Raw genomic sequence first — 16,023 nt, 5'->3', positions numbered from 1 at the left:
TTGAAAAATTTCTACTGATTCAATCTCTTACATAGTAATCAAACCATATTTTCTATTTCTTCTTGAATAATTTTTGAAAAGTTACATTTTTCTGGGAACCATCTAGTTCAATTATATTTTCCCATTATGATATCTCCTCAATCTCTACAGCATTTGTAATAATGTCCCCATTTTCATTTCTAATATTCTTTGTGTTTGCTTTCTTTCTTGGGTAATCTTGTCAAAGATTTGTCAATATTATTATTAAAAGGTAAAACTTCTGACTTCGTTGCCTCTCTGTATTGAATATTTGCTTTTTGTTTTATTCATTAATTTTATGTCCATTACTCTTTTCCTAATCCCTCAGGTTTAGGACAGATTATTAGATCTATAATTTTCAGTCTTCCTTAATTTAATATTTAAATTTTTCAATTTCCTTTTAAGTATTGTTTTAGCTACATTCTATAGGTGTTAATATGTAGTATTTCTGTCATTGATCAGTTCTGAATGTGCATTTTCTATTTTTCATTGAGAATCCTATTTGAATTTGACCCAGCTTATATAGGAATGAGTTTATTTTCCAAATATATGAGGTTTCCTAGATTTCTGTAAAATTATACTGTGATTAGAAAATGTGATCTAATAATACCAATTCTTTTAAAATTTAAAAGATTTTTTATGATTAAATTTCATAAATGGTTCATATGTACTTAAAATATTTTTTATTTCTATTTTTTGTAATGATGGACTTGGTAATTTAGAATAGTCCTTCTTCTCTAAACAACTAGAAAAGCTGGACAAAATATAAAACAAACATCTGACAACATTAGAGAGCTAATGAGGCAGTGAAAAATCCAGAAGAAAAAAAAGAGTTGTTGAATCCAGCATTCATGATAGCTTTTCCTCTGAGGTATCTGCTGATTCCTGAGAAGATGCCCAAGAAGCTTGAATAGAGCTTCTGACTAAATCATGGAGTTAAAAAGATGAAAACTGGGAGTTCAGGGCCTGCTCTGGTAAACTCTACAGGCTTCAAGTTGAGATTCCAAAGATCTATACCCTGGGAAAAAGTATGAATTAGAAGTAGATCTGCTCAGAGTCCAATCATCTCAGTCACTGACTCGATTAAAGAGATGTTAGCTTACTAATGCCCAAAATCCCTGCCAAGAAACATAAATCCTTTCTGCCAAAAATATCATTTTAGATCTCAAAGTACAATTTCTTCCCATACTAGTTCTGGCATTCAATCAAAAATAACAACATAACAACAAAATGTTATAAATAAAAATAAACATAAATAAATAAAAGTAACATAAGTAATACAAAATAAAAAATACAAGTAACATAGGCATCTGGCTGGCTTAATCAGAAGAGCATGTAATTCCTGTTCTTGGGGTCGTGAGTTTGAGCCCCACGTTGGGTGTAGAGTACTTAAATAAAGTGAAAAAATATATATGAGACATATAACTAAATGAGAGAATACAATAAACAACCACAACAAGAAACAAAGGAGCTTCACATAATAGCAGATCCCATAGTTACTAGACACAAGTTTTAAAATGACTAATGTGTTTGAGAAAATAAAAGATCAGACTGAAATAGATAACTGCTAGACAACTGGAAGCCATTAAAATAGAAACAAACAGGGACACCTGGGTGGCTCAGTCATTAAGCGTCTGCCTTTGGGTCAGGTCATGGTCCCAGGGTCCTGGGATCAAGCCCTGCATCGGGCTCCCTGCTCAGCGGGAAGCCTGCTTCCCCTCTCATACTCCCCCTGCTTGTGTTCCCTCTCTTGCTGTCTCTCTCTCTGTCAAATAAATAAAATCCTTAAAAAAAACAAAAAACAAAAAACAGAAACAAACAGAAATGCCCAAATTCACAACAACCAAAAAATAACTGAAATAAATGATTCAACAGATAGATTTAACAGATTAGAGACTATTCAAAAGGAAACAGTGAAGTCAAAGAAAGAATTATCCAGAATGAACCCTGAGAGACAAATGAATGGATACATAAGGGATAATGTAAAATGATCTAACATACATTTAAGTGGAGTATCAGAAGGAGAGAAAGGGGAAGAATGGGGGAGAAGCAGTATCTAGGAGCTGGGAATTTTCCAAAACAGAATAAGAACATCATATCCCAGATTCAACAAGCATTACAAACCTCAAAAAGAAAACCAAGAAAACCCAAAGCATTTAGTTAGATCATAATAAAACTGCTTCAAATTTAAGACAAGCATCTTAAAAGCAGCCAGAGACAAAAAGATTACTTTTACAGGGGCAAAAATAAAAATTATTTCTCAAAAAAATTATGGAAGCCAGAGCAATGGAATGTATCTTCAAAATGATAAAATAGCTGCTCATTCAGTAAACATGTTCTTTGAAAATGAGGGTGAAATAAATAGTTTCAGGATATAAAAACTGAATTTATCACCAGCAGACATTGACAAAAGGAAATACTAAAGCATATTCTTCAGGAAGAAGAAATATGATCCCAGACAAGCTAAGAAACTCAAGGAGTCATAAAGCACAAGAGACAAAGGTAAATGGTTGAGTAAATATAAATGCACAGTAATTGTATAAAAATGATGTCTTGAGGAATTTAAGACATTAAGAGATTAAGTATACACTATGTATATAACATGAAGTGGGGTGGTAAATGAAGTTGATGTGTTCTTAGGTTGTTGTATCATCCAGGAGGAGGTACAATACAAACTACTAAAAGAATATTTAACTCTCAAGCTGATGGGGTGGGAGAAATAGAGTGAGTAAAAATCAATCTAAAAGAATGCAAAAAAGGACAAAATCAACATAGGAGAGATGGGACAAATAAAGAGCAAATAATATCTTAATAGATTCAAATCCAACGATATTAGTAACTGTGTTACATGTAAGTAGATTAAATACTTCAATTAAAAAATATCAGAGTAGATTTAAAAATATATATATTATTTCAACCCACTCCTCAGGTTAAAATGCCTTTCTCATCACACTCAGAATAAAATCCAAATGCTTTCCTGGCTTTCAATGCCAATATAACTTAGCTCTTTCATACCCCTCTAAACTTACTCTTTTTAGTCACCATGCTCCAAACAGGTAAGCTTCTTTGGTTCCTGAAATATTCCAAATTAGTTCATGCCTTAAGGTTTTGTGTTATTGTCCTCTCTGCAAGCATGATTTCCCTAATTTTTGCAAAGCTGGACTTTCCTGTCAAATAGGAGCTTCAATGGCACTTTCTTAGAAGCTTTCCTTAGTCACCTAATCTAAAATAGTCATCTATTTTAATTTCCTGACTAGGGCTATTACTATCTTATATTTTTATTTATGGTCTATTACCACTAAAAAGTACATTCCCTCATAGTAAGGACTATGTCTGCTTTATTTACCATTGTTTCTCCAAGTCTAGAACAGTGACTGGGACACAGTACATACTTAATAAATATTTAATGAATGAAAAAAGTTAATTTAGCTTTTAAACAGTTAGGTATTTTCTTATGATTTTGTCTGTTTATTGCTCTTGGTGGTGGTTGTTTAAAGACTTTTCTAGTAGCAAAGGTATCAAATGATACCAGGTTCCCATTTATGTATGTTAGTGATCCTTGAAAATGTGCATTGTGTAATTTGTGTAAAATTTGCAGTATTCTAATCAATTAGGTATGTGGTATGGTCCTAGCTTTAACTATGGTAACATGTAAATAATGGAAAGTTTCAGAGGAAGGTTACTGAATTATTAAAGGGTTGCAAAATACTTCTGAAGAGCATGTCTGTTTTGTTTTTCCCAAATTAGGAAGATGAGAATTACAGAGAAGTTACAAAGCATAATTTTGGGAAAGAAAGAAAAGAAGCTCCTTTCATCTGTTCTTAAATAAAATAAATTTTTTAAAATTACACCCTTACAGAAAGGTTTAGAAGGTAATTCTAGGAATGGTGATTGATATATTTGGTTACTTCCTTTTTTACTCTTTGTTCTATGTTTAGGATTTTTTTTTGACATCAAAGCAATCATGCTGTTCACAATTTTGTAGACTGCTCTTTCAACTTGGAAAATAAACTTTTTCCATTAGAAAGACTAATTACTTTTAAAAAGTAGCTAAATAATATTCCAATTAAAAATAGCTAAATAATATTCCAATTAAGTATACATGATAGAATTTGACCAATCTCTAATTGGTAATGATTTTTTACCATTATAAGTATTGCTACAACATTTTTGTCCATAAAGCATTTTAAGAGCAATGTCCACAACATTCATTTAAATGGTATTTCTTAAGGAGAAGGAGGTGGTCAACACAAACCAGGCATTTGTGTCTAATGAGGAAAACAATATATATTGGGGAGAAATTACAAAGGCACCATATAAGCACATAATAATCATATTTATTAAAGAAAAGAAAAAGTAATGGAAATTTCTCAGAAGGGGAGTTAATCAGGAAAACATTTTGCAAAGAATATGGAGTGGGCCTTTGCAACAGTGATAGGTGTTAATGGTTGAAAATGTTCCAGGTCAGTGTGGGTGTTGAAAGAAGACATAACTTTTTGCTGGTGTTCTAAAGTATTTGAGAACAGTTCTCACTCAGAACATTGTAACTCAAAACAAAGCCCTAATGAGCAACCAAGCCTTTTTTTTAAAGATTTTATTTATTTATTTGATAGAGAGAGACACAGCGAGAGAGGGAACACAAGCAGAGGGAGTGGGAGAGGGAGAAGCAGGTCTCCTGCCAAGCAGGGAGCCCGACGTGGTGCTCAATTCCAGGACCCTGGGGCCATGACCTGAGCCGAAGGCAGATGCTTAACAACTGAGCCACCCAGGCACCCCAAGCAACCAAGACTTTTATCAAAGATTGGACTCCTAATTCCCTTGCAAGACGACTGAATTTCTTCCTAATCTCCATCAGGCACATATTTTATTCCCTTTCATAATTTTCCCCTTTCTTTGAATCTCTGTCAGAGACTCTCATCTACTTTAAGGAATGGAAATAGGTAAATCTCTCAACTTCAACACATGGAAACAATACAAAATATTACAATTCTGTGGGATAAAAAAGGGAGATGCTGCTTTTAAACATATATGGTATGCGTTTTAGTCTTTAAAAAATGTTACTTTAACAGATTTTTCACATTGTAATAGAAATTGGAATATTAAAGGATATTAACCAAGGGTTATTTAACAACTTGTCAAATACCAAATAAGGAACATAGAACCCCATGATCTATTAAAAATGTTAAGCAGAATACTGCAGTATACTAACGAATACTGTGATTTCCTTTCGTGGTTTTACGCTGGTAGGAACGGGTTCCATCCTGATAATAATTCCAGTCTTACTGTCACATAGGAGGAGAGGCTTTTTGAACCTCAATGAGGCTGCCAGGTTTAGGATGGATGTAAGAACCAAAGTGTCAGAAATGAAAGAGTAAGTCTTCATAGAATGTGTTGTCACTGACAGACTGATAGCCAGTTTCCTTCTCCACCTTTTCTTCCTCAAGGATAGCAGCTGCTTCCCACAGATACACAAGCAGAACGACTCCAGTTCTTCTCTACCACACTTAGCATCTGCAGATGCCTTGGGGCTTGTCTATTTACAATGTTGTCCCTATACAGCAGAGGTAGAACCCTCAGGGAAGTTCTGGACTGATTCTCAGCAGGTCTATTTCACAAACTATTTCCCAGCCCCACCCACCTCCAGCTGTTTCCAATGTTAGTACTTGTAATTCCTCTATCTTGTCTGCCACATTACTCATCTCCCCCCAAAAGTTAAAAACAACTCAAACATTCAGTCTCTAGCCCCCTTTTTAATATAAAGCAATTGCCCTGTGCATGCTGCTTCTGGATAGCTAAGGAGTGATTCCAAGGGTCTTCCGACCATTTACAGACTGGATATCATGCTCTCCAAATACTTTGAGAAGTACGGTGAAACAACATCCATAGCCACCCCTGCCTGCCCAAACTTCTTAACCTCTGGTGAAGCTTCCTTGTTTAGCTCCCCAATTCCAGCTTTATGACAAAACTAGACAGTGGCAAAAAGAGATCCTGTAAATGAAATCGTAGACAGTCACGTCTTAAGCAAGGATCCCCAAATTGTGAGACTAATTTCTGGGTTAAAGGTGTTCTGTATATCCATTTCAACCCTGCCTCCAGTACTGTGACCAAATAAAAAGGCACAGAGTTGAAGGGTACAAATTTGGGGGAAAAAAACAAAAAACAACACAAATTTAAGAGGTACATGGGAGTTTCACTTTTTTCCAGCTGATGATACATATATATATATTTTTTTTTAATAAAAGGAAACCGTCCATATTGGAATGTATTTTCCAACAGGCAGAATTCTCCTCTTCGTTTCTCTGATCTTGGTAGATGTTCTTCTGGTTTCCACTGGTATATATATATTAATAGTGAAGAAACGTCTCAGGGTCAAATTCCACTGCCTTGAGGAAGGGAGAGCTTTAGGATGCACTAAAGCAGGTAAAAGAGACGACAGAGGGACAGACAGGTCTGTGGAGATCCGGGAAGTCTCCAAGGACGGTCAGCCTGGAAAAGGAAAAGGTGGGGGGAAAAAAAAAAAGGCGTGGCTCAGCTTAAGCAACTACTGTTGTCCCAGCACGAGCACGGCCTGTGGTTTTTCTCCTTCACTTGATCGTCTGGGATCGGCTCCCACCCGGTTCATCAACTTGCGCTTCCATCACCTCCCAATGAGAGGACACGCTCCAGCCCGAACCACCCAACCTACCTCCGGATCCTCACCCGCGCGGGTCGCGCCGCCCGCCCACCTACCTGTGCTGCGCCTGCGCCTCCCTCAAGCGCTCTCAAGGTCAGCACCGCCCCTAGCTTCTAACCTAGCACCCACGGAAGTGGCCTTAGAGGACGTCCTGCGTATCCTCACCTCTGCGTGGCGTGGGGTCGCCGGCGTTCAAGAGAGGGGAGGGACTTCCTGTCCCGCGCGGGCAGAACTTCCGTCAGAGCCGGAAAACTCTTCCTCGCGTTGTTTAAGAGGCTCCTGGCTGCAGGGTAGGGAGGGAAGGTCCAGGACGGTCCCGGGGACTCCAGGGCGTCTGGCCCACGACCTGTCCTTGGCGCCATGGTGAGTCCTCCTGTGAAGGTTGGAGTAACAACAGTGGGAAGTTAGGGGCCAGGAGGTTAGTCCTGTGAAGGTAGCCAGTCGGGTGCCTAGCTGAAGATGGAGAGGGCGAGAGCAATGGGATGAACCACGGGGTCAGGACTCCCCACCTGTCCCGGAGCTCCTGGGCCCCTGAGGAAGCGGCATCCGCCCTGCCCAACCGCGAAATCTGTCCAGGAGTATGGAGTAGGTAGCCAGAATGTTCGTGGCCCATTCACTGTGTACGGCGTGTGGCGCCAGGTGGTCCCAGAGTTGACCTTGCTGGGTTGATCATCTCCGTCCCTCTCTTTTTCTCAGCTGCTTGGTAGCAGCCAAGAGCTTAAGATCTTATAAATTCCGTCAGCTTTTCCAGGTGGACACAACGGATCCCTTTGTAGAGGATCAGCGCCTGTCACTAAGAGAAAGGGCAAAGTTAGCTTATCTTTCAAACTCAGCCCATTTGTTTGCTTTTTGTTAAGTATTTATTTGACAGATCGAGAGAGAGCACAAGTAGAGAGAGCAGCAGGCAGAGGGAGGGGGAGAAGAAGGCTCTCCACTGCGCAGGGAGCCTGACGTGGGTCTCGATCCCAAGACCTTGGGATCATGACCTGAGCCGAGGGCAGCCGCTTAACCAACTGAGCCACCCAGGCGCCCCAAAACTCAGCTCCCCAGGCGCCCCAAAACTCAGCCCATTTGAAATTGGGAAGGGTGTCAAATGAAAAGTTAAGACTTAGTAAGGAGAAATTTTATTGGAAAGGAATATTGCAAGGGCTTGGGGAAATAAGAAGAATGCCCTAACCGTAAGATACGCAAGAGTCTTAAAGGTTAAGCAAAAAGGTTTTTCTTTTTATTAGGGAGGAGTAAAGCAATCCTAGAAAGAACCAAGTGTGGGGAAGTGAGATGAAAGGGAAGTACCACTGAACAGTAGCTCAGATTGTTTTACCCTCAGGCCAGGGAAGTTTATGCTGCTTCAGACAAGGGTGGGCCAAAATTCAGGAACCTGGGGAAAGAGGATCTTCCCCAGAATTTGAGTAACAAATATTTTGTACCAGTTGATCTATGGGGACATGCCATTCATTCAGTCATTTATGAAGCAAAGGGAATTTGGGGGCTTTGACCTTGTCATAGGTAAACAAGTGGGGCATCTTAGAGTCTTAACCTAAGTCCTGTGGGGACCCCTGGTTCATTGCAGTAAACCCTTTCCAGAACACAGAGGGTGTGGGGGCTATTTCTTAACCTTTGCTGCTTTCCAAGATCACAGGGATCTGGTAAAGTTCAACGTTGTCAATTATTTGATCATATAAAAGATTTCAAATTCTCATCCGGAGGGCAGTCTGTCTTGGAATTTAGCCTCTACCATGCTTTTTCAGGACCAAATGTTGACATTGTTCAGCTATTGTGTTTGATGTTGGACTTTTGAATGACTTTTAGAAACTTAATGTGAAAGAAAAGAACTTCAAAATAATGTGGTTTCTGGTGCACTCTACCAGCTAACTTAACCTATGACTCTTGGGCACTGTGTGTGTGTTTAACCTCAGTGAATAATAACACTTTGTATTCATAAAGAGGTTTTTTCTTTTTCCTTTTGGATCAGTGAAATTAGACAAAGACAGGGAATAGAAGAATGAGAAGGAGCGAAAGACAATAATTAGCCTAACCACCTCCACCCCCCAACCCTCCCTATTTTACATAAGGAAGAATCTGAGGTCTAGAAATAAGCACTGGTTTATCTAAGGTGACAATAGTTTGGCATAGTCTGGACTAAAACTCACGATCTCCACTTCTTAAATGTAAGCTCTGTTTTTGACTTCTTCGTCTGAAAAGTTGAAGAAAAGTATAATAAAAATCCTTAAAATAGTCACAAAGAAGCTCAGTGTGAATTTATTCCCAGTATTCTGTAATACTAGAAGAACCCATCTCCTGCCATCTCAAAATTGTAATTTTGTTTTAGGTTAAGGAAAACTAATGCTGTTTCTCAAAATGTCACTTAAGAGAATGTCACCTGGAGAAAGTCAGTAACTACCAGCCAGGTAGTTGACTCCGTTCTGGTATTGCTTACATTTCTGTGTTAACTCCACTTTAGTGTTCCCAGTCATGAAATTGATGTCTGTATATGCAAGTTTGGTCAGTGCTTGGAATACCTCAAAAAAAAAAAAAAGGGTTTAGCCATTAAATGAAGTGAGGGGTTGAATTTATTTTGAATACAGCTTGGTTAAATTAAGAACCTTTGGACTAGGGCGCTTGGGTGGCTCAGTTGTTGAGTGCCTGCCTTTGGCTCAGGTCATGATCCCAGGGTCCTGAGATCGAGTCCCGTATTGGGCTCCCTGCTCAGCGGGAAGCCTGCTTCTCCCTCTCCCACTCCCTCAGCTTGTGTTCCCTCTCTTGCTGTGTCTCTCTCTCTCTCTCAAATAAATAAATAAAATCTTTTTTAAAAAAAAAAAGAACCTTTGCCCTGCTTGGGCCTAATGATATGCAAGGCATGTAGTACTTGAACTCAGAAGACCCAGATTCTGCCCATTATTTGTTATATGAATTTGACAGAATCACTCAACTTGGTAAGGGTTCCAGTTTCCTCTTAGATAAGAGAAGTGGGGCTTGGTGGAGATTAAAACACCTTCTGACTCTCACATTTCTGATTCTATGACTTCAGAACATTTTTCAGAATATGTACATGTTTCTGATTAAATAAAATTTAGTCTGATTTCCACTTTTTTCTTTATCCTTTTGATTTTTTTTTTTAAGATTTTATTTATTTGACAGAAAGCACAAGCAGGGGGAGCATTAGGCAGAGGGAGAGGGAGAAGCAGGCTCCCTGCTGAGCAAGGAGCCTGATGTGGGGTTCAACCCTAGGACCCCGAGATCATGACCTGAGCCAAAGGCACTCTTTCTTTCTCTCAAAGAAATTAATAAATAAATTCTTTAAAATAAATAAAAGAGTATTTTTTATCTTCTTAATATTGTGCTATGGTTTTGCCCATGTTACTAAGTCAAGCATGAATACAACTTACTGCAAAGAAACTTTGAAGAAATAAACTTGTCTGTAAATTGTCTTTCTGCTTTTTATGTACCACCTGCCCTTGAATTAGGAAAAAAAAATCTTTGAAGTTCTGGTAAAATGAACATTCTCTTGGTTTTGATTGGAATGATAATACTTTTTGTTTCACCAAACATTTAAAAATCATGCTCTTGGGTGCCTGGGTGGCTCAGTTGTTGGGCGTCTGCCTTCGGCTCGGATCATGATCCCAGGGTGCTGGGATCAAGTCCCACATCAGGCTCCCTGATGTGAGACCTGCTTCTCCCTCTCCCACTCCCCCTGCTTGTGTTCCTGCTCTCGCTGTGTCTCTCTCTGTCAAATAAATAAAATCTTTAAAAAAAAAAAATCATGCTCTTATCTCAAAAGTATTAATCATTCATTATTTATTAAGCATTGTCTGTATGTCAGCTATATCTGTATTCTTGGCAACAGGGATATAAGTGTTTATTACACAGAGAAGCCTGCCCCTGTGGATCTTATGTTTTACTGGGAGATTCTGATGATAATCAAATGAGACATAATATATGTAGGTCGTGATAAATGCAACAAAGAAAGATAAAGTAGGGTAAGGGATAGAAGATGATTAGGGTGGTTATTTTAGATAGGGCATTCAGGAAAAGCCTCAATGAAGAGGTGACATTGGGGGGGCGCCTGGGTGGCTTAGTCGTTAAGCGTCTGCCTTCGGCTCAGGTCATAATCCCAGGGTCCTGGGATCGAGCCCTGCATCTGGCTCCCTGCTCTGCCAGGAACCTGCTTCTCCCTCTCCTAATCCACCTGTTTGTGTTCCCTCTCTAGCTGTCTCTCTCTCTGTGTCAAATAAATAAATAAAATCTTTAAAAAAAAAGGTGACATTGGAACAAATATGACTATGTTTAGCATATATGCCTGGTATCTATGAGTACATATTTATGAACTGTACCCTAAAAAAATACTGTAATATTGGGCACAAAGCTTAAATTGTAGTTCTGTAATTTTTTCTATAAAGTTAAATATTAATAATTTTTCCAAATAGTGAACAGGAAAGTATGTTTCTTTTTTAAAAACAAAAACCTCTATAATAGTAGGTGATACTTAATTGATTTATGCCACCTATTTTTTATTTTTTTTAAAGATTATTTTAGAGAGCGAGCGAGAGAGAGTAGGGGCGGGAGGGGCAGAGGAAGAGAGTGAATCTCAAGCAGACTCCATGCTGAGTGTGGAGGTTGCCCCGGGGATCTCAGGATCCTGAGATTATGACCTGAGCCAAAATCAAGAGTCGGATGCTTAACCACCTGAGCCACCCAGGTGCCCCTATGCCACCTATTTTTAGTCTTTTAACTATAGTTCTTGAGAGAATACAACTCATTCACTCAAAATATCCTGATTTTACATTCATGTCTTTCAGTTATATAAAACAGACTTAGTAATTCCATTGTTAAAATAGATTAAAATATCTTTTGTGTTTTGCCCATAAACAAAAGATTTAGAAAAATCTGAAATCATTTCAGCTTTTGATACTTTGATATTGAGACTCAGGATCTTAATGTCTGATTATAAAGTTTTATTTATTTTTAAAAAATCTTTAGGTAGTGTGAAAAACCAATCTGCTCATGCACGTGTATTTTTTTTAAGATTTTTTACTTTATGCATTTGACAGAATGAGAGAGTGTATGAGAGCACAAGCAGGGGTGAGGGCTAGAGGGAGAGGGAGAAAGCGAACTCTGCACCGAGCAGGGAGTATGATGCGGGGCTCCATCTCAGGACCCTGGAATTGTGACCCGAGCCAAAGGCAGACACTTAACTGACCGAGCCACCCAGGTGCTCCCATACATACGTATTCCTGCCTTTTTTTCCTAAAGAGAAAAAGTCACATTGGAGGATTCTGCTCCATCATAATTCCACTAAGTTGAATGTTTATTAAATATTTTTATCATTTCAGAAGATTTTGGTCATTTTTATGATCAGTATAAATGATTGACTAAAAATGTTTCTTTATGGTTTATGTGTTCAAGTATGAGTGTTTATGACTAGAATTATCTGTTTCTGAATACAGTCTTTCTCAAAAGAGAAGCCATGACTTTTTTCCTGAAAAGTTCTGCTTTTATTAGTAGTTAAATTATGTTTAAATTCATGCTTACTGTCTCTCCCCTCCCTTTCCCTATTAGACTAATTAACATTAGGACAAAGAAGCCTCACTGTATCATTTGTTACTAGACAGCTTAGTTGGTTGGGTAGGTCAAATGCTAACTAGAATTAGAAGTAGTTGCAAACTAAATGTGTTTTCTAATCAGGAGGGACAGACGAGAACTTGGGTAACATTGATTATAATGTTAAATCATAACTATAACATTAGTTCTTTAAGACTCACACTATTTTCTAACTTGATTTTAACTTTTATTGAGTGCTTATTCTTGGTTTTGATAGAGAGCTTCTCAATTGTAGCAGAAGTATTTAAGGTCTTCATAGTTCTCTTGATAAGAGAAAATGGCAGATCATAAAATGAATCATTTAATAAGAGAGAATTGGCTAAGTATCTGAGATAAACTTAAAAAACAAAACAAAACTGTACGACTATTGGTATTCACAGATCTCTGAGAGAAATTCCTGCACACCACTGTTGAGGGGAGAATGCTGGGCAGTGGGCTAGGTGTACTCTTGCACATCAACTTGGAGCTCTGATTTACTTTAACTTCTATAAATGTTAGTTCGTTTAATCCTTATGAAGAAGATACTCCTATCAGCAGTAACTACACCTCACAGGCTTTGAAGGTGGTTTAGAAATGGTAAATATGTGAATGCCAACAATCCATTGTGTATTTAATTAAAATACTGCAGTCATCAACAATAAAATCGTTGAAGATTTTGGAGATCATTTGCCAACTCTTGTCATTTTGTAGATAAGGAATGAGTCCCAGAGAGGGCTTGTCTAACTGCTATTAGTGACAGAGAGAACTACTTTGATTCTAATATGTTTAATTATTCAGTACATTAAAATATTTACAATAAATGCAGCTTTCTAATAGTTACCATTAGGAGTGCACATTAAATTTTCTTGGCTTTTGTATATGGCTTAAAATTTAGAGTTGAGCTGAAATTTTTATTTTAAATTTGTTTGATGAATCTTTATTAGTGTGCTTACCAAAGTTGTAATTTTTAGTTTAAAAGGATTTCTAACATGTACCTATTGTGTTAAATTGAGAGGATTATCTTGAAGAAATAGATAAATCTCTTTCTCTGAGATATAGTATGTTGTCTGTTGATCTTAAAGTGAATAATTTTCTTTATGTTAAAGTTCAACTCTTAGCACATATTAGGAACTTTACAGTGAAGGACAGTGGGCAAGTTTATGCTTTATCCTTTTATTTCATCTAAAAGGTAATATTCAACATATCTTGAAAGCCTGCCATGTTAGGCACTCTCTGGGAAGTGGGTTTAGGGCTGTAGAAATGAGATGAATACATTTTCTATGGGGGAGAGACCCTCAAATTGTTGGTCACAGTTGAGCATGATAAAGGCTGCTTTGGAGTTGTGCATATGTTTTTTAACAAGGAAGATTTTACAAGTGAAGTGAATGTTGAAGAGTGGTAGGAATTGGTCTAAAGTAGATGATTTATAAATGTCAAATATAAATTTATTAGTTTTGACTAAGAGCTTTGGATATAGATCTGTAGGGATATTTTCTGTAATGTCAAAAAATACAGTTAAGGAAAAATACCAGATTTAGGGATGCCTTCTTCCATTGAACCTTTTATTTGTTAGTTATCAGTGCTGTCATAAAACATGCACGGGTAGGAAGAGGAGAAGTGGCTTGTTCACGTCTTTAAAAATAGTTCATCCTTCATCAGTATTTTAATTACTGGCTGGTATTGCTTTATATGAGATACTGCATAATTCACTCAACCTACTGTAACTGGAAAATTATCTTTTAAAATAAACAACTGTTAATTTCAGCACTAATAGTTGAAATAGTTAATGAGTTATATTTCATTAAAATGCCCACTATTGTTGTGAAAAAGTATTCTTGTCCTGTTTGTTGTTGGTCTTCCACTTTGCCTTATCAATTTATATCAAAGAAAATGTCTTAAGTTTATTTCTATATTTATTCAAATTCCAAGGAATGGTTTTATATCATCATCTTAAGCAGGAAATCTGGAGCAGTTGTTTTTGAGTATAGTTAGATCAAATTGATGCATTCTTCTACCATGTTTGTCTAATTAAGATATTTAGGATGTACCAAGGCATTTTATTGAGGGCTTTTGATTTTTGACCTTAAAGTACGTTAAATTTCTTATTCTGAGTTGGCAAATGGCAAACATTTCTGCTCATATTTTTTACTTTAAAGAATTAAAAACATATTTTGTGCAGTGAAATGTGATGCTGGCACGCCAAACAAATTCTGTAAGCAATTAAATTTGAAAATGCTTGAATTCAAATCAGAGCTGTTGATAATTGTGTTTTACAGTTTTCTTTCTCTTATTTTACCTTCTCATTTATATAATTCTTTTGGTAGTATTACTTCGAAGTATATGAAATTGCTGTTTTTTGTAGGTCAAAACAGTCAAATATCTGATTTCATATAATTCAGTTAGTAAATTTATATTAATAGGTGATCTTTAGCTTGTGTTCTCTCAAAACCTTTTGTTATTTTCATTTTATTTAGCAAAGTTTTCCTTTTCTTATTTTCAGACCTGTTTACTGTCTGGAAGGGCTGGAGCTATATTATAAAACCAGATAAAAACCAGGGTAGACCAACCACATAATGAACCCTAAGATTCTAGAAATGGTCTATGGGCAAGATTTTCCTTGACTATTCATGATTGTTTTATGCTGCTTTTACCTGCTTTGGCATTATGTGGAAGGATTTCCTATCTCGATTAAATCTAGACAGCCCTCAATCCTATTGAAGACCCTCCTGGAAGTAATCATTTTTTAAAAAAACAGCTTGGGTCTGTCAGTCATCCACATGTATAAGTTTATCAGACCTTTCTTCCTGAGTTTCTAGACCTCTTCTCAGTCACATTGCCAAGATCCTGACCCTGATGTTGTTATTCTTCAAGGTCTCTCAAACTTGGTCCACTCGGTTTTTAAATTTAATACATCTCTATACCTATTTGTGCTTCTCTTCAGTAGGACAAAGTCTCAAAGTTTTTTCAGCTTAACACCTTTAGTCTCATTTATTTCTGATTCTTAAGTGATTAAATTCCCACAAACTTCTTTCTAGAATATTCACCACCCCCCAAACATTGGTTCCTTCCCTTTTGCCTTAAGCATGTATATTTTCCCCATTATGAAGATATATTTTTAAATATATTTTTGTATGTCCATCATTCTAGTATCCAACAGCTTTTCTTCTTATTGCTCACTTTCTCCAAAGAATAATTGTGTTCGTTATTTTCATTTTATCTCTACATAATCACTTAAGTTTTATCCTTATCAGCGGATGATACAGTCCTTGCAGAGATACTTACTAATGGTATGCCTAATTCCCTTTTTTCTCTAAAACTCTTAATTTTTTGGTTTTGGTTTAGCTTTTTTTTTTTTTTTTTTTAAGTAAACTCAATGCATAGTGTGGGGCTTAAACTCAAAACAATGTGTGTAGGAGTTGCACACTCCACTGACTGAGCCAGCCAGGCACTCCTGGTTTTGCTCTTGTTTTTGAAGCTCTTTTAGTTTAGGCTCTTATGGTGTTGGTTGGACTATTTCAAAGGACTTCTAATTTACCTCTTTGCTTCCAGTTACTTTTAACTTTTCACTTTAATTTTCCACCATAGTGGCAGTTACCTTTCCAAAATACATTTGATTTGGTTCATTCCAGTCTTAAAATCTTGGACTTATTTCTAAGTACCTGCAGAAAAGTCCATTGTGTGCAGTCCATATCAAAGTCTACAGCATGTGGAATTGCTCATTATTTTGGATCATGCCATTTACTCTCTTTGTACAG

At 37.1% G+C, this 16,023-nt stretch overlaps 1 protein-coding gene across 6 annotated transcripts in view; it reads left to right on the top strand.

Moving 5' to 3' along the window:
- Positions 1-6,917: 6,917 nt before the first annotated feature.
- Positions 6,918-16,023, top strand: part of TMEM161B (transmembrane protein 161B) — a 71,309-nt gene continuing 62,203 nt past the window's right edge. For 3 of the 6 annotated variants that reach the window (XM_027606402.1, XM_027606398.1, XM_027606404.1), the window contains exon 1: positions 7,017-7,054. Coding sequence is in view for 2 of the 6 variants with exons in the window: in XM_027606396.2 (XP_027462197.1) it covers positions 7,052-7,054 (3 nt within the window). In the remaining 4 variants the exon portion in view is untranslated. Of the gene's footprint in view, positions 7,055-16,023 lie in introns of all 6 variants that reach the window. The other 3 variants (XM_027606396.2, XM_027606397.2, XM_027606401.1) reach the window with 2 other exon arrangements.

Source organism: Zalophus californianus, chromosome 5 (assembly GCF_009762305.2).
Source record: "Zalophus californianus isolate mZalCal1 chromosome 5, mZalCal1.pri.v2, whole genome shotgun sequence".
Classification (NCBI taxonomy): Eukaryota; Metazoa; Chordata; class Mammalia; order Carnivora; family Otariidae; genus Zalophus; species Zalophus californianus.
Note: the sequence above shows the minus strand (reverse complement) of the source record. Positions and strands in the feature narration are given on the sequence as shown.